Source organism: Pogona vitticeps, chromosome 4 (assembly GCF_051106095.1).
Source record: "Pogona vitticeps strain Pit_001003342236 chromosome 4, PviZW2.1, whole genome shotgun sequence".
NCBI lineage: Eukaryota > Metazoa > Chordata > Lepidosauria > Squamata > Agamidae > Pogona > Pogona vitticeps.
Genome location: NC_135786.1, coordinates 105,149,200 through 105,173,994, shown reverse-complemented (window position 1 = coordinate 105,173,994; position 24,795 = coordinate 105,149,200). Strand labels below are relative to the sequence as shown.

At 37.8% G+C, this 24,795-nt stretch overlaps 1 protein-coding gene across 4 annotated transcripts in view; it reads right to left on the bottom strand.

Moving 5' to 3' along the window:
• Positions 1 to 24,795, bottom strand: part of KCNT2 (potassium sodium-activated channel subfamily T member 2) — a 330,818-nt gene that overhangs the window by 55,335 nt on the left and 250,688 nt on the right. For 2 of the 4 annotated variants that reach the window (XM_072998095.2, XM_078392307.1), the window contains exons 17-21: positions 16,322 to 16,551; positions 13,107 to 13,323; positions 12,274 to 12,379; positions 4,980 to 5,152; positions 1,227 to 1,298 (exon numbers count right to left, since the gene is read on the bottom strand). In XM_072998095.2, coding sequence (XP_072854196.1) covers positions 1,227 to 1,298; positions 4,980 to 5,152; positions 12,274 to 12,379; positions 13,107 to 13,323; positions 16,322 to 16,551 — 798 coding nt within the window. The remainder of the gene's footprint in view (positions 1 to 1,226; positions 1,299 to 4,979; positions 5,153 to 12,273; positions 12,380 to 13,106; positions 13,324 to 16,321; positions 16,552 to 24,795) is intronic. The other 2 variants (XM_072998093.2, XM_072998094.2) reach the window with 1 other exon arrangement.

The window sequence follows — 24,795 nt, the reverse complement described above, 5'->3', positions numbered from 1 at the left end:
ATGCCTCTTTGGGATAATTTTTTTTATTTCCCTTGCCCAGTTTCTTTGGAGATTGTTTTATTTTGTACTGTTTTATTTTGTTTGTTTGTTTGGTCATTTCCTGTCTTGGATTATTTTTCCTGCTGCCTAAAAAATTCCTCATATGCCAGTAGTTTTGTTTGTGGTACAGGGTATTGTTTGCCTTCATTTGCTTGCCTATTTTTTATTTTAGAATTTGTTATTTGACTAACATACTATGTATTTATTCTGTGTCAAAGATGTATGCATTGGTGAGTGGTTTTTGTTTGTTTTGGTTTTTGGCGTTTTTTTGTTTTGTTTTTGATAATTTTTGTTTCTCACATACTGTTGCCTGAATCCGAAGTAGATTAATTTTCTGTTGCCTTGCCTCTATGCTTTTCCGGAGTAGTTTTGAAGTAGTTTTTGAAGTTCTTCAAGGCTTTTTGATTGTCAGGAATCACAAAACGGAACCCAGAAACAAGAGAACCCGAAAGAGGCTTTCCCCTTGTTGTAAATTAAAAAGACTAGTGCAGAAAACAAACAAAGCCAAAACCCAAAACGTACGTAACAAATATATAATTTGTAACCATGCACACCTCTAATGCTTAATAACTATAATGGGAAAGGATGTACCTAAATTTAAACAGTACTCACAAGAGATGCAATATTGTGCTTACTGAGACTAGACAGGATATTTATGTTTATGTTTGTAATATCAAGTGTAGAGAAATGCAAACTCAGAAGAAGCAATATTGTTCTGATTCCTCTAGTCCCACGACATCTAAATCTCAGTGCTTTGGACAAGCAAGCTTCTTCTTGTGTGGACTCTTGTTCAAGGTACAGTGGATTGCTTCTGCATTTAATATATTGATGCAATGACTCAAAATCACCCTTGCCCTCAGTCAATTGTCTCAAGAGTTAAAACTGTGGCAACTTCTAATTGCCCATTATTGGTCTGGTGTCCTGAAACCAAGCAGAATGCAGGTCTTCTATATTTTAAAGAAGCCATGAAGAACAAAGAGTTACCATACCTTTTTGGGCAAAAGTTACAATACATTTTCAAAACATCTTAAATTCACAACTTTAGGATTCAGAACGCTGAAGAACAAATATTCATGCAAAGATGCAACCTTTTAAACACCAGCACCACACACGTATGCATGCAATTACATGGCACTGAACACCACAACATATAACAATATTGAGTGTTCCAAGAGCATTTTACCTACTTGTCAATAGAGCCCACCATGTAGTAAACCATTGGAAACCAACAGATGGCATCCAGAAAATGCATATCTGGCCTAAGCAGCAGATGGGTCACAAAGTGAAAGATAATATCACAAATATGGTGTGGCAACTATCTGATGCTAATAAATTTGAAGATGCTTTAAATGCACATTTATTCTGTATGATGTCATAATGAATAGTTTAATTCTTCCTTCAGAACATTTCACAGGGTTGAACTACACTTAGCCATACTTAGAACAGACCCAACAAAATCAATGGTTTGGCTTAAGTCCCATTACTTTCAATGAATATGTGCTAACCATGACTGAATCTAGGCCTGACACATTAATTTTATTCATGAAAACACACCAAGTAAACATAATTGTATCAAAAACAATATTTACCATGAAAGTATTTATTTCACCATTTCAGCATTAGCACCCAGGACTATCTAAAATACCATGGTTAGTGACAGTTTATTGATAAATATGGATACTATTCACAAACACTCTATGGGCATAATTGATCTGTTGCATGATCCAGCATGATTGGAGGGCATAGGTGAATGATGCAACCAGTGGGGTGGGCAGAGTTTCCAAGGAAGTCAGCACTTAGCTGGATTGAACTCTAATAAATCAAACTTCATGGCAGAGGCTTTTCCCACCACCTCATATGAAAAGGTCAAATGAAGTGTACCCATTACATGGATCCTGTTGAAGTCAGTGGGGCTTAAGAATACAGGTATAGAGCTATCTATACTGGACTGTTGTGGACAAACGAGTCAGTATTTTGCTCAGCCACAAGTCCCTGGGGCTGAAGCACATTATCAGAAAACTCACATGTAAACTTCATTTTGCTATATGTGCAAAGGTTGCACAACTGTCTCTTGAAAGCCAAACTTCAGGCAACAATTGATAGTTCCATACAACCCATTCAGTATGGTGTGAAAAGTGACACATATTGAGAGACAATGAGGAAAGTTATTTGTTGTTATGTGCTGTCAAGTCAGAGCTGACTTATAGTGACCCTAATGGGATTTTCAAGGGAAGTAAGATATTTAAGGAGTGTATTTACAAGTTCACACACCCCCACCCAGTGAGTTTCTGTGGCAGAGTCAGAGAATTGAACCCAGGTCTTCTCAGTCCTAGTCCACTACTCTGCCCATGATACCACACTGGGTCCAATAAGGAAATATGATATTGCACATTAAAGAAAATATGGAGAACACAGTACTTTTAAAATGATATACTTAATACTGTACATGGGCCTCAAAAACAGAATACATTTGGAGCACTAGAGGGCACTGTGGATTTAGTTTCCAGATTCCAGTATACAGTATTGTGAAACATCCAAAGTCTAAGCTGAAACACCATTTAAAGATATTTTACACACCAAAGTTCTCAAACTGGAGGTCACAGTATTTCTGCCCATGGACGTGGGTTTGAGGTTTCAGGTTTACGGTTACTGACAGCAAATGTTGAAGTTACTGGGAGATTTTGCTCAAGGCATAAAACTATGGCCATTCAGGGTTGCTTTTCTAATCAGTATTCTTGTTTTTAAGTCTACAGTACTAAGAGTAGCTCTTGTGAATTACACAAGGGCAACTTTTAGTTGCCTCGTTACCTTGTGACTGTGAATTACATTCAAATATGTGAACAAAAGTGTTCTGAGTCTTCTGGGCTCACACATCTACATCTTTGGCGGATTACCCAGCTGCAGTCCTATCTTGATGTTTGGGTGCTTACCGCTCTGGTATGCAACATTGTTAAATTATCACCCATAAGACAGAATGCCAGGAGCTCAGCTCTAACAGGCTACCCAACTGTGTGGTTTTTTTTAGTCTTTTTCTTTGGCCAAAACGAAAAAGCAAATGAAAAGTCATGACTACCCATGTGATTGGAGGGGGGAGGCAAGGGGAAACCAATCTAAAATTTAGCATCTTATTCATTAATGCAAATAACATGATTTTTATAGATAAACGTGATAGTTAAACACTTTGCTACAACACTGTCAAAAGTGACCAAGAGAGCCTTAAGCCGATCAGCTTCAGGCTCTCCTGGATGAAACTAATGCCCTGGATCCATTTCACTCGGGCTTCAGGCCACATCACGGTATGGAAACGGCATTGATCGCCCTGCTTGATGACCTATTGAGGGAGGCTGATAGGAGCAAAATGTTCTTGTTGGTTCTCCTTGATATCTCAGCTGCCTTTGATACAGTCGACCACGTTATCCTCCTGGGATGGCTTTCCAAGTTGGGGATTGGTGGCCTGGCCTCCTGGGCCACCAATCCTGGGATCACCAATCCAAGCTGTCATGGGACAGCTTTCCAAGTTGGGGATCTGGTCTTTCTTGGAGGACGGTTCCCAAAGAGTTCAACTTGGAGAGAGTGTATCAACCCCATGGCTCCTCAATTGTGGGGTGCCACAGGGCTCGATCACTTCTCCAGTGCTGTTTAATATCTACATGAGGCTGCTGGGTGGGGTCATCTGGGGTTTGGTGCTTCGTGTCATCAGTACGCTGATGACACGCAGCTCTACATCTCCTTTCCAACAGCAGTGGAAGCCGTTGCACTCCTTGAGCACTGCCTGGGGGCTGTACTGCAATGGATGCAGGAGAATGGACTGAGGCTGAACCCAGACAAGATGGAAGTTTTGAGGGTGGGAGCCCCTCCTATCAGTGGTTTGGGAAGCTCCCTCTCTTTGGGGGGGGCAACTCTCACCACGAAGAGTGTGGTCTGCAGCTTGAGGGTCCATCTTGACCCAGCGCTTATCATGGAGTCCCAGGTAGCATCTGTGGCCCGCGCCACCCATCTACGTCTTTGGTGGATTGCCCAGCTGCACCCCTATCTTGATGTTGGGGTGTTCACCACTCTGGTCCATGCACTCGTAACCTCGAGATTAGACTACTGTAATGTGCTCTACATGGGGCTACCCTTGAGATTGATGCGGAAACTACAAATGGATGCCAGATTATTAACTGGGGTGAAAAAAAATCATCACATTTCCCTCACTCTGGTGGCCTTACACTGGTTGCCCATTCGTTTACCCACTGACTTCATGGTATTAATGCTTACATTTAAAGCCCTAAATAGTTTAGGACCTTGATACCTGACAGAGTGCCTGCTCCCACCTAGTTCTACTTGTGTCACTTGATCTAGCCAGGCTGGGTGGCTGAGGGGGTTTGACCCTAAGAGAGGCCCAGAAGGAGAGAACTAGAAATCAGGCCTTCTTGGTGGTGGCCCCTCACCTCTGGAACATCTTGCCCCTTGAGATTTGCTTGGCACCCTCACTGGGAGTTTTTAAGAACAAGCTGAAGACCTGGTTCTTCAGGCAGGCCTTTCCCCCCTTCCATTTCTTAGTTCCCTACATCTTACCATCTTGGATTTTGCTAATCTCTATGTTTTCTGATATTGTTTGTTTTAATTCTTGTTTTCTACTCAGACTGTAAGCCACCCAGAGTAGATTCTCTGAATCTAGATGGGCAGGGTAAAAGCCAAAAAAATAAATAAAAATAATAAATACATTTTGGTCTCTCCCCACCCTGCCTTGGTATTGGTATTTGAACTTGAAACAAAAAATAAACCATACATTTCTCCACTGTTGACCATTGTCAAGATACCGTTGTCACAATGCTCCTGATTTAAAATCACCCACATAATAAATTATTTAGCACCATATATAATATATATCATGTTCTGAGACTGAATCTAAAGTATGTGTGATAAAATTACAATTTTTTTAAAAAATCACTTACGGATTATCCAGCAGTAGTACTATTGGATTGAGTTCTTTCTTTGGTCTATAATAAGCCCTGAGAGGAACAATAAAGTTGTAGAGGCCATTTCCAGCAGTCTCTGCTGCAACTATAATAATTTTGTTCTTGAATCCATAAGCTTTGGCATCTTCATAGTAGTTATGCTGGCATCCCTAAAATCAATAAATAAATATAAGCATAATTGGTAGACTCTAGTGACAGAACAGACTAAAAGAGAAATACTGTACATCTCAAATATAGAGCTCTTTCAGATGGGGCATTATTTCCATGAAATGTATCCAACTGGTGATTGAAATTTTCATGACTTTTCCCACCACTCAGATGATACAAGTCTTATCTCGGTACATTCAGTGACATAGTCACAAAAATCAAGACTTCCCATGCTATTTTCTCCTTTCTGAAAAGCAAGATTTACTTCCTTCTTTCCTTCCTTATGATCAGTAAATTTTAGCACTATAGCAGATTTCAATTTATTTCCAGAATCCAGATGGAAGATTTTCCATTATTTCGAAACCATTTTTAAAAAAGACTTCAGAAGAAAAGATCCATTATGTTGCTTTTGTATATAATTTTTAAAACATTTCAAGATATTCTTAGGAGAGAGACAGTGAAGTCCATTTCCATGCACCAATACCCCAGCAGCAGCCTTCAATCAGTTTCAATCAACTTTAAATTGGGGGCGTTACTTCTGCACAGGAGGAATGGGTAGCTAAGAACTAAACCTCCATATTGCCGATATGGTAAACAACTTTTAAAATGCATTTCTTCCTTTTGAAGACTGATTTTTTTCTACTTAAACTTTTGGAGGGAAAGATAAGGCATGTGTACATCTAGTTAAACTCTTTAAAGACTGTGTTGATTTAGAGTGAAATACTGCTTTTGCTTTTGAGTCTGATAAGCTGTTAAGAGTTTTTAGAGCCCTGTTTCTAATGACACAAAAATATTAATTCCTAATCATTCTTCTCTATGCCAAAGAGTAAGAACAAGGCTCTTAAAATTCCTTCTTGGACAAGAGATAAAGCTTTAGATAAAACTTCTGACAAGCCATCAGATTGCAGCCTGGAACACTTGAGGATGTTGGAGGCTGCATTAGGAAAAAAAGAGTTAGAGAGTAACGTCTCACCAGCTCGAGCTGTAGATAAGCAAGAAGCAATGGATGAAGTGACACGGGATGTGAAGGACGTGTCCTGTAAAATGAGTCAGGAGTATGAGCAAGTAGCAAGATGAGCCAAGTCCATTGAAATGAGCATTAATAAACTTCAAGATCAAGTCGTTGGAATGACACAGGAGTTGAAAATTGTCAAACAAAAAGTTAAGGAAGTAGGAGACAAGGCAGAAGCAAATGGGACGAAGATAAGCAGGTTGGATGAGAGAATCAGCGAAACAAACGAAAACCTGATTTTTCTGGAAGACAATTCCAGAAGGTCCAACATTAAAATAATGAATTTTCAATTGCAACATGGACAAGATCTCACAAAGAAAGATAATAATGTGGGTTAACTCCATAATGGGCACACAACACGTGGATGAACAGGACATAGAAAGAGTTCATTTTGTTGGTAATCCCAAAAGACCAAGGACAAGACCAGTGGTGGTGAAGTTTTTTAATTATACAAAGAAAGAACAATTTATGAGAGAAATGAAACAAAAACAAGACCAGTTGCTCTACAAAGGCACTTGTTGTTGTTTAGTCGTTTAGTCATGTCCGACTCTTTGTGACCCCATGGACCAGAGGACGCCTGGCCCTCCTATCTTCCACTGCCTCCCATACTTCACTAGTCTAATCTTCAAATTTAATATCTTTTTTGTCTTTCCAAAACTTAGCTATTAGTATTCTAGCACTTGTCATAAAATTGGTGATCAATTCTTTCGAGTAATAATCCAAATCTGTGTTATCAGAAATTGACAATAGAGCAATTTAGCATTAAAATCAATATCTTTACCAAATATATCACACATTTCCTTAAAAATCAATTCCCAAAATTTCTTAACCAGTTTGCATTCCCACCACATATGAAAATACGTACCAATTTTCTCATCACATTTCCAACATGCTTCGGGGTATGCTGGATTTATTATATTTAGTTTTACAAAAGTCAAATACCAGTTAAACAGACTTTGAAAAAAAATTTCCTTTATTCTCGTTGACATTAATCTTAAAACTCTCATCCCACACATTTTTATCCAATCCTCTATTTTAATTTATATTTTTAAATCATTTTCCCAAATTAATTTCAAAACTTCTGTCCCACATTCTTTTTCCTCTTGTTCCAAAATTATATTATATATTTTACTTACTATTCCTTTCAAAATTGTATTTTACATATCTTCATGTGATGACAGAAATTGTTCGTACTTAGTAAGTTCTCTACATTTGCCATTAGTTTTCAACCAATCCTTTGGCCAGGTGTTTATTAGTTTGAAGTTTAGACATAATCAACTCCTTCGATCTCATTTTACACATCCAATCCTTCAATCTTGCAACCCTTTTATTCTTAAACAGTTCTACCAAATCCTTTAAATTTGTAGGAAAACATTCTATCTCGGTCACTAATTTTAATGGTGAAGTTGAGGGACAAAAGTTCTCTTTATATTTATTCCATATATTTAACATAGTTCTTAAAAAGGAGTTTTTCCTCTGATTTATTAAACTTCTCTTTACTACATTAAACAAGTGTCCTTCAGCATTCCCGTTTTTTTCTGAAGATTCCATCTCCCACCAAATTAATTTTTCTTTATTGCATATAATATCTCCAATAACTCTTAATTGGTTTGTATATAGTAATTATTAACATTAGACATACCTAAACCTCTCTTTTGGGGGGCCTTATACCAAAATCTTTTATTTATTCTTGATTTTTTTACCTTGATTACAAAATCCATTAATTAATCCCTGCCAATACTTAAAATACTCTTCTTCTAATTGTATTGGGAGCATCCTAAACAAGAAAGCAATATTTGGTTATATTTTCATTTTGATTATAGCAATTCTCCCAAACCATGATAGTTTCAATTTAGAATACTCTTGCAATTTATCTTTAATATCATTTTTTAATTTATTAATTTTTTTCTCCTTTAATTTTTGAGTTGTTTTAACTATATTTATACCTAAATATTTAATATAATTACACATTTTGACACTATATTTATTCACAAACATTTCTTGTTCCTTTATATTATAATTAAACATCATTTGTGATTTTTGCCAATTAATCATTAATCCTGTTATTTCCCCAAATTTTTCTAAATGGTTTTTGATGTTATCCATACTCTCTAGTGGGTTTTTAATAGTCAATAATGAATCATCAGCAAATTAATTTTAATTATATCATTTTTTTCCTATTCCTTTAATGGATTTATCATTTCTTATTGTGTTAACTAACTCTATAACCATACAAAACAATATTGGTGAAAGTGGACAGCCTTATCTTGTACCTCAGCCTAGATAAATCTTTTCCATTAAACCATCAACTTTCTAGTTTTTAGTATTGACAATACTAATTATATCAATAATAGATAGCAACAGTAATAATAAAACTAGAATTATTAATAATTCTGAATTTTAATTGTTTTTTTACTTATAATTACAGGGGTGAGAGGGGGTGGAGATGGAGGCCTCAATGTTATCAAATATTAAGAAGAAATGTGAAAATTTGATAAAAAAAGAGCAGAGGTTGTGATTCCGCCAGAGAATGGTAGTGTCCCCCCTACCTTGTGCCCTCGCTAGTAGTTATAGTGGGAGAATACTGTGGGATGGGGAGAAAAGATAAATGTGCAGTGGGTTGTTAGGGGTAAAGCATTATATGTTTGGGTTATGTTGAGTTTAATTTTTAGTGTATTTTGTTTTGTTTGTTGGGGGGATGGGTTGTACACTGGGCCTGTTAGGACGAGAGATTTTGAACTGAAATGGGAAAGAGAATAAGACTAGCCTCTTTATACGTGAAAGGCCTGGGATCAATAGTGAAAAGAAGAATAGAAGCTTTATTGAAGAAAAATAAGGTGGACATTGCCTTTTTGCAAGAGACTCATCAATCAGAAGATGGGGTCAACAAACTTAAGATGAACAATACAGACATTTATGAAAAAAGCTTTGGAACATCTAAATCTAGAGGTGTGGCAATCATATTTTTTTAAAATTTGTGAATTTACAGTGAAACAGGTAGTAAAAGATTGTAATGGTAGATTTATAATAATACAGGGTAAAATGGGTTTGGAGGAATATACTTTGGTTAATATTTACACACCTAATATTAAACAAGGAGATTTTTATGACATGGTTATTAAAGAAATGGAGAAGGTAAAGAAGGGTTATGTTATAATGGCAGGGGATTTCTATATGGTCATGGATCAGATAAAGGATAAAACTTTCTATTATAGGAATGATGTTCTCCAAAGAAACACAATATTGAGCAAGAAGGTAAAAAATAACCACTTGAAAGATATTTGGAGAGTAATGAAAGGTGATGAAAGAAGATATACCTATTTTTCAGCAGTACATAATAGTTATTCCAGAATAGATTTCATATTCACATCTCAAGATTTAATTCCTAAAACAATATTGAGATTAATTCTATAAAAATAACATATCATGCTTTGATGTCAATGATGATTGAGATTAAAAAAGATTATAAAGACTCTAAAAGATGGAGAATGGATTTTAACATTTTCCAGTACCCAGAGATAATAGAAAAGATAAAGAATGGTTAGAATTATGTACAAGAAATGAAGCAGGAGGTACGAAATTAGGCCTGTTGTGGGACACTATGAAAGTAATTTAGAGAGGAATAACAATAAGGGAATCCTGTAAACTGAAAAAAATAAGTAGATAAACATGAAAAAACTGGAAGAAGAATTGGAAAGCAAGTTTTTTTAAAGAAAGAGATTGAAGGCTTTTGGCAGAAATTCAGGCAAAGAGAAAGGAACTAGAAAACTGAGAGAAGGTTCAGAGGGATTTGATGTATATAAAGAGGATCTTTTTGAATTTAGCAATAAAAACTCAAAATTATTAGCTAGAATGTGCAAAAATAGAAGATTAAAAACATAATTGGGGTAATTAAAGATAGAACAGGCAAGGGGTGTAATATAATGGTAGATAAATTGAAAATTTTTCAAGAATTTTATCAGAAAATATATAAAGGAAACAATGTACTGAAAGAGGATATAGAAAATTACATAAATGAGAATTTTAAAACTAAATTATTGGAATGTGATAAAAGAATATTAGAAGAAGATATTCAAGAACAAGAAATTGCTGAAGTCATTAATAAATTGAGAAATGGTAAAACACCAGGCCCTGATGGATTGGATCCAGAATATTATAAACATCTTAGTTCCATATGATTACCTAAGCTAAAAATGTTTTATAATAAAATATTGGAAGGAGAGACAGTGCCACCTTCTTGGAAACTCTCATTAATGATTCTTATTCCAAAACCCAACAAGGATCTAACAGATCCAGGATCTTATAGACCTATATCTTTAATAAATCAAGATGCTAAGATTTTTACTGCTATGTTAGCAAATACATTAAATAGATTTATAGCAAATTATATTAAAGAGGATCAATGAGGCTTTATAAAGGGAAGACAAATGGATAATTTAACTAGGTGAGTTTTGAACATTATATATGAGGTAGAAAAGGAAAAAACAAAGGCAACTGTTTTATCACTAGACATATTTAAGGCCTTTGTGTGGAATGGCCAACATTAAAGCTGCTTATAAAGGGTTGGGGATTTGTTAGAAGATTTATTGAGGTTATAGATCAATTATATTCAGATAATATTTCAGAAGTAAAAGTTAATGATGATTTAACAGAGCAAACTTTTCTAGGCTGAGGTACAAGACAAGGCTTTCATCAATATTGTTTTGTATGATTATAGAACTGTTAGTCAATGCAATAAGGAACAGTGAATTAATTAAAGGATTAGATAAAATAATACAAGTAAGATTAATTTATTTGCTGATGATTCATTATTAATTATTAAAAAAAACCCATTAGAAAGTATGGATAAAATTAAAAATCATTTAGAAAAATTTGGAGAAATAACAGGATAAACTATTAACTGGCAAAAAACACAATAATGATATTTAATTACAATAAATATAAACAAGAAACATTTGTAAATAAATATGGTTTTAAAATGTGTAATTATATTAAATATTGAGGTATAAATACAGTTAAGGTGACTCAAAAATTAAAGGAGGAAAAATTTAACAAATTAAAAAGTGATATTAAAGATAAATTGCATGAGTATTCTAAATTGAAACTATCGTGGTTTGGGAGAATCACTATGATGAAAATGAAAATATTAGCAAAAAATATATACTTTTTTATTCAGGATGCTCCCAATACAATTAGAAGAAGAAGATTTCACGTATTGGCAGGGATTAATTAATGGATTTTGTAATCAAGGTAAAAAAAATCAAGAATAACTAAAAGATATTGGTATAAGGCTCAAAAATGGAGTTTTAGGTATTCCTAATATAAAAAATTATCATATAGTGAATCGAGTAAGATTTATTGGAGATATTATATATAACAGTTGGTTGGACAGTGTCATCAAAGTGACCAACATGAATTTGACACAACTCTGGGAGGCAGTGGAAGATAGGAGGGCCTGGCGTTCTCTGGTCCATGGGGTCACGAAGAGTCAGACACGACTAAACGACTAAACAACAAAAACAATATATAACAAAGGAAGATTAATTTGGTGGGATATGGAATCCTCAGAAATAAATTGAAAAAAATATTTGTTTGATGTAGTAAAAATAAATACAATAAATCAGGTGAACAACCCTTTTTTAAGAAACATGTTAAATGTCTGGAAGAGATATAAAAAGAAGTTATGTCCCTTTACTTCACTGCTAAAATTAGTGACCAAAATAGAAAATTTCCCAACAAAGTAGGACTGTGGGTGCAGCAGAACATCTGCCTCATCTAGAAGAGTCCATCATATCTATCAGCAATTGAATTCTGTCTCCATCAAAAAATGCTGCTGAAGCCATAAGGTATTTATACTCAAAATACTCATCATATCTAATCTGATCAGGTTCCCCCCCATCCCTATTCACAATGGTATAATAATGCCATGTCATGTCACACATACACTTTTCAGCACTTAAGAAATTTCCCCTTCTGATGACATATTAACTTCAGTTTGGCCCTTTGTATTGAATTAACAGAGTTAAAAATGCCAGCATGCTCTACCTTTCTAATACACACTGAAAAAAACAGGTAGCAAAAGTGTTGCCTATGAAATAATCATAATTTTACCTTATCTAACCTTAGACAGCAAAATGGCACTTTCTCATGAAGCAAATGGCAGAAGGTGGGAGAACTTCCTATATACGGGGAGTAAGGAGGATAACCTTTCAGGTACCTAAAACAAGGAAAAATCCAATCTTATTAATGTTGTCAGATGTAAGCAACCGCATGACACATTTCTACAAACTGTGCTCTATCCTTGATTCTACTGCTTCTCAGTCTAATTTTCCCCTGGGCTGCTCAACAGAAATAACCAGGTTTTATACATCATCTTGTTTCCTTGCCCTGTCCAATTGACTCTGACTGGCTTCTCTTATTCTTTTGGTACACACTGCTCCCTTCTTCTTCGTTCCTGAAAAAAGAACTTCACCAAAAGGAAGTGAATTCTGATAATAATTCTCATTTTCTGAGGAGCAGAACTGACCTAGTTTCTAGTGAGTAACCCATGATGTGGTTCATCCAAGCGGGCTTTCTGCCTTAAAAGAAAACATTTTGACTTCAGCTATTTTATACTATATACTGTATTTTATTTATTTTAGTCATTTGTATATCACCCAATTTAATGCCAAGCACTATTCTGGGTAGTTAACAATTGTATAAAATAACCCTCCCACCCAAACCACTGAACCCAAATAAACTATAAGCCTACTGTATTTTTAAAACCGATTTTTATTGCTTTCTTCTGATTTTCCTTCAGCACTTTTGCTGGAAGAAACTGGCACATGATTTGACAAAACGTTAATGTTCTGCTTCTCGTGTGCTCTACTCCAAACATCTAATTTCCCTCATCCAATTCCACACCCTTTTAAATATATAAACTTCTTTATTTAAACTGAACATACTCTAGGCCATTTGAAACTTCTTCATCGGAAGGTGTTGTTTCATCTTCTGACTGGTCACTTAAGAGGTCACAGGTGTGAAGTGCTGAAGAGTCGGCAACCTCTAAAACTGGTGCTATGCTTGGCCTCCTGCCGGTTTTGCCTGCCTCTGAAGGAAGGTTTAGAGTAGGCCCACTAGGAGATCGGCAACTTGTGTCTTGCAAATCTATAGCTACTGTTCCTGTGGGGGGACAATGGGAAGAGTTGAATCCAAAGGATTTAGCTTTTGATGATGGGAGGAAGATGTCAACGTGTTTGATTCCATTATGAGGACAGGAGATCAAACTAGATGTGAAAATGGCAGACACCAGCAGATCTATCCACAGAACAGAACCTTTTGACCTGCAAAGGCTGGAAGGGAGATGAATCCTCCATTATCTAGATGTAATAGGATATCTTGGCCTGGGAAGTTTGGAAGTGAGATTAATCCAGACAGGAAATCAGTTATTTCCCCTAAATGTTGGCAGGCTGATAGTGATGTGAGTGTTACTCAGAACTCCAAGACATGGAACAAAAATGGGATAAAAATTCAGTTCAAAAATGTGTACTGTCTGAGTAGATGAGGTATAAGGCAATCTCCATTTTTAATACTTGTCCTCTCCTGATAATACCATGCATTCTAATAATGCCTTGCATTTTGGTAAAGTTTGAAAATCCACTTTTTAAACAATGCCATTTCTCTGCCTCTGCCCCATTTATTAGCTGAATTGTAACATAATTAGAGAGGACCACAAGAAGTCTTGCAGTACCTTTACAACTAATAAATTTTATTTGGCATGAGCTATCATGGGTTGTAATCTAATTCTTTAGATTAAAAAATTGTGCCAATAGATTGGAGTTAAATAAATACAGGAACTGCTAAATATATGCTTAATTTTAGAATATAGTGACGTGCTGCCACCAGCTATCTTCATGTGTAGCTGTATTATTTTACTTTGTTCCCTATTAATTTATCTCTTGTCATCTTGCTTTAATGAAAAGCCTTGAAATATAAGTAATGAATCTCCATTCAATTAAATAGTTCATACAATTTTAGTTGTAGCTTCAGTAAGAATGATGTTGTAAAGGTCTTACAGAGGTCATTCATCCCTTCCAGCCATACAATATTCAAAAGTCCCCGTATTATTATGTGCAGACAACATGCAACTTTTACCTGTCATTCAGGCTGGGTTGGAATGATTGTTAAAAGAATTTGGAACTGTAACAGGCAAAAAAAATCTTAGAGTCAAATATAGCAAACCAGAGAATGGTTTTTGGCAAGAATCCAACACAGTAGAAATGGGTCAAAATTATTGCTGTGGGTGCACAGAGGAGGAGGAACTCTGCACAGAGGAGGGAGGTAGAGTCACATGCACCTTAGAGGGAACCTTGGTTGTTGTCGATTTTAAAGAAATTCTGCCAATTTCTGCTATTAAGTAGGGGTGAAAAATTTTGCAAACATTTTTCAACAGGGTAACTTGATAAGTCAGGACATCCTTTTCCTCAAGGATGAGAAAATTTGAAAATACATGTTTATAATTAAAAACTAGATATATAAGGAATGACAGACTAGTCCTTTCAGTTGGCTCTAATGAGGAGTGTCTGAAGATCAAACACATCCACATTCCTTGATATTTGAACATCTGAGACTAAAAATACTGAAATAAGAAACTCAGTTTTGAATTGCTTGGGTATGACATAACATAGAGTATACAAAATAAACTATTTGAAACATTTTATACGTATCTATGTGTATCTATGTGTATGTAATTTTATGTTATTAGTCCCTTTATTGTCTTCACATAACCAACATTACATTTTTATGATGATACAGCACATGTAAGGTGTAACAGAGATGTTTTTTTCTCTCTTAATCCATGTTAACTACTGAGAGTGTGCTTTTTTGTAGTTTTGGACTTCAGTTCCCAGAATCCTCCAAGTATTCTGGAATGGTGACCCAGAAACCCAAATCAACAGACCTCTGGGTTCCTCCCCCCACATGAACGATTTTTGTTTGATTTATCTGCACCATTATTTTTCTTGGCTTTTCTATGTCCTGCTGCATCACAGTGCTTCCTGTGTGTCATAATCTCGCTGCCCAATAGGCTCTATAGAATTATGACTCCCAGGAAGTACCACAGCAACTTCCTCTTTTTAAAAAACAAATCAACAACAGGAAACAACAGGAAGCAGAAAGGCCAGAAGAGCTGTTGGTGCTTGTCTTGGGGTGGAGGAAGGGTGCTGATTAGGTTTTCTGGCCAGCAACTCCTCAAATTCTTTCAGAAATCTGGGAATTGGAGCCCAAGAAACACAAGAAAGAATAACCAGTTAGCAACAATAATAGCTATTGCTGTTACTATTATAATTGCTAATTACCAGTTCAAGGTGCTTTCTCTTCCAGTCATTACCCAAATGTATCTTTTGGAGCAAATTAGACTTATCTCAGTAAAATATAATTAACTAGAAATATTATTTTTCTTAATCATATCTGAGTCAAGCATGTTTTTGTTTCTATGCATTCGAATTGTTGTGTCATTGCAAGTAATAAGGTTGTTCCCTGACAGGTGATGACATAATTTTGAATATAATTTGAAATGTAAGTTTAAACTAAACTTTAATCGTTGTTGTGGATTTTTCGGGCTCTTTGTGCGTGTTCTGAAGGTTGTTCTTCCTAACGTTTCGCCAGTCTCTGGCAAAAAACCCACAACAACCATTAGATCCCGGCCGTGAAAGCCTTCATGGGTACATTAAACTTTAATCCTTCAAATTTAGAACTAAGAATTGCCCTTAACTCAACCAATAGATACCAACTGCAATTTTAGAATATCATTTTAAGACAGTATTTTATGATCCTTGATTGTCTTTGTCATGATTCTGCAAGGGGAACACTTTAATATTTATCCCCTGAGCCCCTCACCCCCCCATAGATAATACTAAATTTCTAGATGCAGCTCATAAGGGAAAAGCTATTTATTCTCTGGTAACTTTTCATATTAGGGTGACCCTACTGGTAGTGGTAGGTTTCATCTTCTCAGCTTCCAAAATTTCTGTTTTCTATTTTATATGATAAGTGAGCTAGAATTCTTATTCCTATTGTGAATCTTTGGTTTGAAGTGATCACAATTCTACTTTGTATTTTGAATTATGGTCAAAATAATGAAGATGGATTGACTGAGTAGCATCACTTTATTTTTGCTTACCCATGCTAGCAATTATGCTGTGCACTGGCAATCGAGAAGGGCCATGATAAAATGACCTGGATAAGTGATTCTTTCGGTGTTGCTCCTGCTTCTTAAAAGCTGAATTTTCTTCTTTTGTGATGTTGATATAAAAACATATATCGGAGGAGCTCATTATATAGCGGGGACCTGGGTTCAGCAAAATATTCTTGTTATCTTCCCTCCTGACACCGATTAAGCAGACACCAAATCTTAATTTTAAAAAGAATACAAAAGGAAAACAACAACGTGTGGTTAGGAAATGCGCACACACACACATTTCAATTTCCATTTGAGTATCTCCTATTATATGAAATTTCAAGAAGACCATTATGAAAACACATTATACCCCATTCACAAAAATGCACCCAAAGAGGAAAATTTTTTATATTTTCCCCAAAAGAGACAATTATAGAACATACAAAAGAAGGAATCACTATAGTCATGCAACCACTATCATTCATCCTCTCTACTATTTTATATTATAACTTGGCTAATAAGATTGACTGATAGCAGTCTTGAGCCACTTGAGAACCAGACTGTAGGATGTAGAACCATACGAGCCCAGTTTAAATCTGATATGAACTGACCATAAACCCACCTTCTTCAACAAGCACAGAAATTAGATAAATAACACAGGCACAGGTTTCTTTATAATTATTTTGTACATGCAGTTTGGTCTCCCACTCTTAAAGGGAAGAGAAACACAATTTAGTATTCAAATGAAATGACCTCATCACACATGATGTCACATGTGTGATGGTGAAGCAGCAGTCCTGCTAAATTCTTTACTATAAAACGATGCTTACTGACCCAGTAGATGTCCTAAGTGGAAGCTCCCTTATGGGTACTCAATATGTAAGGAGGGAGAATATGCTAGCCCCCCCTGAGCTCTGCCATTCCTTGACATTCTTGCTATCCTTGTTAACTTGGGGAAAAATTCACCAGTCCCTCATCCTTATATGTGAGGAAAAGACAAGTCAGAAAATACATTTCTTCAGAGTGTGTAAGCAGGACTTTCAGACTTGCGTCTCCACGGTGAGGGCCACTGGAAAGCCATGAGATCCTCAACATGTAACTATGAAAAAAGTATTAAACAGAAATGCACCAAAACTACAGCATAGTTTTTGCTGACACAGAAACCAACCTGGTCTCAGTATCAGCAAACACAGCTCCGCCTCGGCTGCCATTACTACATCACCTCGACCCCGATGAACTCTGACTTTTCTATTTCAGCTCCAATTTATATCTGTCCCCCAGCTGCCACTCAGGCTGGCCTTGGCCAATGGGATCTTCAATCTATCTGGATAGTAGAAACAGCAAGGGACTAGGACCTGGGGGTAACAACTGTGAGGCCTGGAACTGTCTCTGGACATGACCGAGGCATATGTGATCTGGGTGGGGGCTATTCTGTTTTGTCTCTCCCCTCTTCTGTTAATTTGTAGTTGCTTATGTTATTAATTTAATTTCATTGTGTTTATTGTGTTACAGTTTGTTTGTTTGATTGATTCTTTATTTGATTTGTTAATCTTTGTCACTATTGGTTATTTTTCAGTTTGTTAATAGTTTTTCTTTTCTTTTCTCCTTTTGTTTGGCATGGAGTGGAAGGCTTGCCCCCCCCCGAGGGGGTTTCTCCAACATCAGGGTGATCTCTGGCAGAGGGAGGTATGGTATAGGTGCAGTAGCTATTCGTTCCAGAAGAATGGTGAACAGATGTTTGAAACCTGTTCACTGTTCTGACACTGTGACCTCCTGCCAGACTCGAGGTAGTCAACTGTAAACCTGGTGTTGCTAAATGCCAGATCTGTAGCAAATAAGTCCCAGATTATACAAGATCTGATTCTGGAGGAGGATACAGATCTGGCATGCATGGGCAGTCCAACACCAGAGTAGACAGGAAGGGCGGGATGGGGGTGTAGCCATTGTTTACAAAAAATATCCTTCAGGTTGCTAGGTGCTCTGCTCTGGTGACACCGGGTCTAGAAGCCCTCCACATGTTGATTGGGGCCAGGGATGGTGCCTCGCTAGACAACGACCTCGCAAAACAATGAATCCGCGTGACGATAAGGTTTTGTGACCGCTATAGCGATTCACAAAACAGTGATTCCAATGGGCGATTTTTGCTGGAGAATGATTTGGTCCATGCTTTGCGGACTTTTTTTGTAAGATGACGATTTTTACAGCTGATCGGCGGCTTCGCAAAATGGCTTCCCTATGTTTTCAGGACCGATGCTTCACAGGACAGCCATTTTTACAGCTGATCGGCGGTTTTGCAAAATGGCTGCCCTATGGGCAATCTTCGCAAAACGATGATGATTTTTTCCCCATTGAAACGCATTAAACAGGTTTCAATGCATTCCAATGGGGAAACGGTTTTTGCAAGATTTCGCTAAACTGTGATTTTTATGGAACAGATTATCATCAACATGCGGGGCACCACTTTATAGGGATCTTGATGGGTTACCGTGCTCTCCACGACCCAGCCATTTCCTTACTGGAGCTTGTGGACTTCGTGGCACCGTTGGCATCCCCAAAGCTTTTGGTCTTGGGTGACTTCAATGTGCATATGGAGGCAGAGGTTTCCGGTCCAGCTCTTGAGTTCTTGGAGACCATGGCCTCCTTGGACATGTGACAGGTTTGAGATAAACCTGGAGAATTGTTAAATCCAGTTTTGTATAGAGCAGTCAAAGACTATAAATAATTGTAAGAATCAATGCTAAGAAAATAAGTAAAATAAGAATTTAGGCAGCTGGGATAATGCAAGACTTGCATCAGCTGGGAAAGAAATCCCAGGATTGGCTAACCCTGGGATAAAGCAAGCAGACCCAGCATACATACTCTGTGGTGTCGTGGTGCTGTGGTCTTGGAAGGTGTTGTGTTGTCGTGGAGAATACTGGAGAAGGACTCTGACTGCTGGACTGAATATATGGTATATGATTACTGAATTGATTTACAAGGACTTTGACCTGATTTATGCCTGAAATCTGTTGGAACTGCTGTGTATGACTACGGGACTGGAAATAAGGACAAAGCTGTATGTATCTATGTATATATTCTAAAAACAAATTGAGTTAATACAACTTTTCTGCTATCAACCCTGTCTTATTGCTTGGTGTCTTCATCTCTCTGGGGAATTCTACGGGTTAGCGCCACCTAGTGCCTCCTAGTAATACTGCAACACTGTCAACATGTCCCAACATGTCAAAGGCCCTACCCACATGGGTGGCCACACACTGGACCTGGTGTTCTCCACTGAGCAGTGAGTGTGCTCCGATGGTGACTGACCTAGTGTCTGTCCCCTTGTCATGGTCGGATCATTGCCTAATTAAATGCAATCTTGCACTCACAATGGTGAGCCAGGTGTCATCAGTGGTCCGTTCTGCACATTTCCACCTTCAGCAGATTGCCCAGCTCTGCATCCCTATCTTGATGTGGAGGTGCTCACCACTTTGGTCCATGCGCTCGTAGTCTCAAGATTAGACTACTGTAATTTACTCTATGTGGGGCTGCTTTTGAGATTGATGCAGAAACTTCAGATGGTACAAAATGTGGTGTCCAGACTTCTTACAGGGGTGAAAAGATACCAACATATTTTCCCCGCACTGGCTGCCTTGCATTGGCTGCCCATTCATTTCTGCGTTGATTTCAAAGTTCTTACAATTACATATAAAGCCCTAAATAGTTTAGGACCTCGATATCTGGTCTCCCACCCAGTTCTGCCAGAGTTACTCATTCTAGCCAGGCCGGGCAGCTGAGGGGCATAATGCCGATGGAGGTTTGGAAGGAAAGAAAGAGGAACCGGGCCTTCTCGGCAGTGGCCCCTCCCCTCTGGAACAACTTGCTCATGAAGATCCACCTGGCTCCCTCTCTAGGTGTCTTCAGAAGCAAAGTCAAGACCAGGCTATTTGGGCAGGCTTTCCCTCCTGCTGTATCTTAAATTCACATCTTACCATCTTGGATTTATAGTGCATGTGGTTTAACTGTTTTTAAATTTGTAATACCACCCAGAGTAGATCTTGGGTTGAGATGGGCGGGGTAGAAATCTAATAAAATAAATACTGTTTCAAATAACAAACTTCTTAACACTGAAAAGAGGTGCAGAATGTAGTTGAACTAACTTTAGGACCCCTATGTACCTTCTCACTTGTAGAGAGTCAGCAGATGCCATACTGAAGTTCTTTGGAAAGAATTTACCCCTTAGAGGTGGTAGAATGTGCTCTGTAATGCTCCATCTACAAAAATTTACAATAGGAAAATACTAATATTCTCTACAGTACTCGTGGAGGACATTTCACATTTTGACCAATATTAGGAGAATGATATTCCAAATGACGATCTGAAGGGAGAACATTCTGCAGTACCAGAGATTGCATCGTACAACAAAGAATTGTCAAATACGCAATGAATAGTGGACCACATTACTACTTTACACATGCACAGAATAGAGTAACTTTCTTTAAAGACTGAGGTGCTTTTGCACACCACCCTGGCCTAATGGGCCATTTGGTTCTTTTACCAGGGCTTGGCAAGCCAAGGTTATATATTCCTTAATCCTCCATAAAATGAAAACATAGATGTCTACTTGTCCATGGATTTTGGATGGAAGGAAACAAATGACAATTGAATCTATCAGTGATGCATCATTCCTTCTCAATGGAAACATAAAACTTGATGCACGTACATCTAACAGTTTTCAGGTGAGTTCCAGGGAGACCAATGGAAAGAGATTTCCTGAGAGAGCTGAAACCAAGAACTAAATATTCAGAAAAAACATTAATAATGGAAACTGGGGTCAGCAAAAAGTCTCCACAGCTCTGAGGCACAGCAAACCTTTAGACTTTCACTTAACTGGAAGATCTTCCTTCATGAAAAGTGGGACTGACTGGGAGCAGCCATGAATTATGCACTGCTATGTCTATCAGATTTTGAAACTGCAACCAGTGATGGGATATGAGGAGAATATGAGAATACTGTCTGACAGATTTGTTTCTTCTTCATAATCTCAGGAATGACAGCAATCAGAGGAAATGTATAGAGAAGGTTGGATGGCGACTGAACCTGCAATACATTTATTTTCAATGTTGTTGGGCATAGTTTTTTTTTTCCCATTAACCATTTTTCACCAGTGTTTTAGGGACAGGAAAAACGTATATGGATGATTGGCCAGTACCACCTGGAAGACTCAAAGGTTGAGGGACTTCTGGCTCAGCTCGGCCAAGTATTTGCCAAGATGGATATTTCCAAGGGGTATCTTCACAGGTCAGCAGAAAGTCAGAGTTTGTAAAGACATCTTCGTTTAATGTACATAATAACTAGCTGACAATAAGTAAGCCTGATACTTTCAAAATATTTCCCTCTTAGGAACTGTATGGAGAAGAACCCAGAGCCAGTGAAAAACAGATCTTCCAGCAGCTGTGGGTCGAAAAGAATTAAAGGTCCTCTTTCCAAGCAAAAATGTGATACCTGAAAACACTGAACCTGGAGACAAGCCCAAAATAATAATAATAATAATAATAATAATAATAATAATAATAATAATAATAATAATAATAATAATAATAATAATAATAATAATAATAATAATAATAATAATAATAATAATAATAAAATACTGAATACCCATTATTATTGTGAATGAAATAGTTTAGTTTATTGTATTCTCGAAGGCTTTAACGACCGGGATCCAATGGTTGTTGTAGGTTTTTCAGGCTGTTTGGCTGTGTTCTGAAGGTTTTTCTTTCTAACGATTTGCCAGTCTCGGTGGCCAGAATCTTCAGAGGACAGGAGTCAGAACTCTGTCTGTGCTCTGGTGCAGTTTGTGGACTTGTCGTTGTTCAGTAGTTCAGTCAAGTCCAACTCTTCATGACCCCATGTTGGTTGTTTTGATGACACTGTCCAGCCATCTCATCCTCTGTCGTCCCCTTCTCCTCTTGCCTTCACACTTTCCCAACATCAGGGTCTTTTCCAGGGAGTCTACTCTTCTCATGAGATGACCAAAGTATTGGAGCCTCAGCTTCAGGATCTGTCCTTCCAGTGAGCACTCAGGGCTGATTTCCTTTAGAATTGATAGGTTTGTTCTCCGTGCAGTCCAGGAGACTCTCAAGAGTCTCCAGCACCACAGTTCAAAAGCATCAATTCTTCGGCGGTCAGCTTACTTTATGGTCCAGCTCTCACTTTCATACATCACTACAGGAAAAACCATAGCTTTGACTATGCAGACTTTTATTGGCAAGGTGATGTCACTGCTTTTTAAGATGTTGTCAAAGTTTGTCATTGCTTTCCTCCCAAGAAGCAGGCATCTTTTAATTTCGTGGCTGCTGTCTCCATCTGCAATGATCATGGAGCCCAAGAAAGTAAAATCTGTCACTGCCTCCATATCTTCCCTTCTATTTGCCAGGAGGTGATGGGACCAGTGGCTGTGATCTTTGTTTTTTTGATGTTGAGCTTCAGACCGTTTTTGGCACTCTCCTCTTTCACTCTCATTACAAGGTTCCTTAAGTCCTCCTCACTTTCTGCCATCAGAGTGGTATCATCTGCATATCAGGGGTTGTTGATATTTCTTCCGGCAATCTTAATTCTGGCTTGGGGTTCCTCCAGTCCAGGCTTTCGCATGATGTATTCTGCATATAAGTTAAATAAGCTGGAAGACAACATACAGCCTTGTCGTACTCCATTCCCAATTTTGAACCAATCAGTTCTTCCATATCCAGTTCTAACTGTTGCATCCTGTCTGACATATAGGCTTCTCAGGAGATAGATAAGGTGGTCAGGCACTCCCATTTCTTTAAGGACTTGCCATAGTTTGCTGTGGTCCACACAGTCAAAGGCTCTTGCATAGTCAATGAAGCAGAAGTAGATGTTTTTCTGGAACTCTCTGGCTTTCTCCATAATCCAGCGCATGTTAGCAATTTGGTCTCTAGTTCCTCTGCCCCTTTGGAATCCAGCTTGTACTTCTGGGAGTTCTCGGTCCACAAACTGCTGAAGCCTACCTTGGAGGATTTTGAGCATAACCTTGCTAGCGTGTGAGGTGAGTGCAATTGTACGGTAGTTGGAACATTCTTTGGCACTGCCCTTCTTTGGGATTGGGATGTAGACTGATCTTTTCCAGTCCTCTGGCCACTGTTGAGTTTTCCAAACTTGCTGGCATATTGAATGTAGCACCTTCACAGTGTCATCTTTTAAGATTGTAAATAGTTCAACTGGGATGCCATCACCTCCACTGGCTTTGTTCTTAACCAAGCTTTGTAATGCCCAGTTGACTTCACTCTCCAGGATGTCTGGCTCAAGGTCAGCAACCACATTATCTGGGTTGTACGGGATATCCAGATCTTTCTGGTATAATTCCTCTGTGTATTCTTGCCACCTCTTCTTGATGTCTTCTGCTTCTGTTAGGTCCCTCCCATTTTTGTCCGTTATCATGTCCATCTTTGCACCAAATGTTCTTTTAATATTTCCAATTTTCCTGAACAAACCTCTGGTTTTTCCTTTTCTATTATTTTCCTCTATTTCTTTGCATTGTTCATTTAAGAAGGCCCTCTTGTTTGTGGACTAGTTGAATATTTATAGTTGTGGGATCAGCTTTTTGTCATTTTCAGGAGATTGGGTGATTAGTGTCATCAGTGTTTTTTTTGTGGGTGTATTGTTGTGATAAGGGGAACACATGTTCTGTCACTGTGATTGATGGGTGTCGTTAGCTGGTATTTTGCGTGCAGTGATCACTGGTCCTTGTGGCTGGGTAGAGTTCATTGACCTTTTGCGGGCTGTATTTTTCAGCCAGGCTTTCTTGAGTTTCAGACTTTCTTCTTTTTTGTTGAAGCTCTGCTGGTGTTTATGGATTTCAATGGCTTCCCTGTGCAGTCTAACATAATTATTGCTGGTGTTGTCCAGTACTTCTGTGTTTTGAAATAGAATTTCATGTCCAGCTTGTTTCGGGGCATGTTCAGCTACTGCCAATTCTTCCGGTTCTTTTAATGTACAGTGTCTTTCATGTTCTTTGTTTCTGGTGTGGATGCTGCATTTTGTGGTTCCAATATATATCTGGCCACAACTGCAAGGTATCCGGTATACTCCTGCAGTGGTGAGGGGGTCCCCTTAGTCCTTTGCTGACCGTAACATTTGTTGTATTTTTTGTGGTGGGCCTGAATACTGTTTGTAAGTTGTGTTTTTTCAAAAGTTTCCCCATGCGGTCTGTGACCCCTTTGATGTATGGCAAAAATACTTTATTTGTGGGTGGCTGTTTTTCCTCTTCAGTTTGGTTTGATGGCTCTGCCTGTAGGGCCCAATTCAGATGGTTGAGTTCAGTGCTGAGAAATTGAGCTTCACAGTTCCAATTTGCAGGGTCTACCAGTGTTTTGATTATGCCTCTCTTTTTTTGCCGTGAGTGGTGATTGGAGTTTTTGTACAGGTACTGGTCTGTGTGGGTGGGTTTTCTGTAGACCTTGTGTCCCAATAGGAGG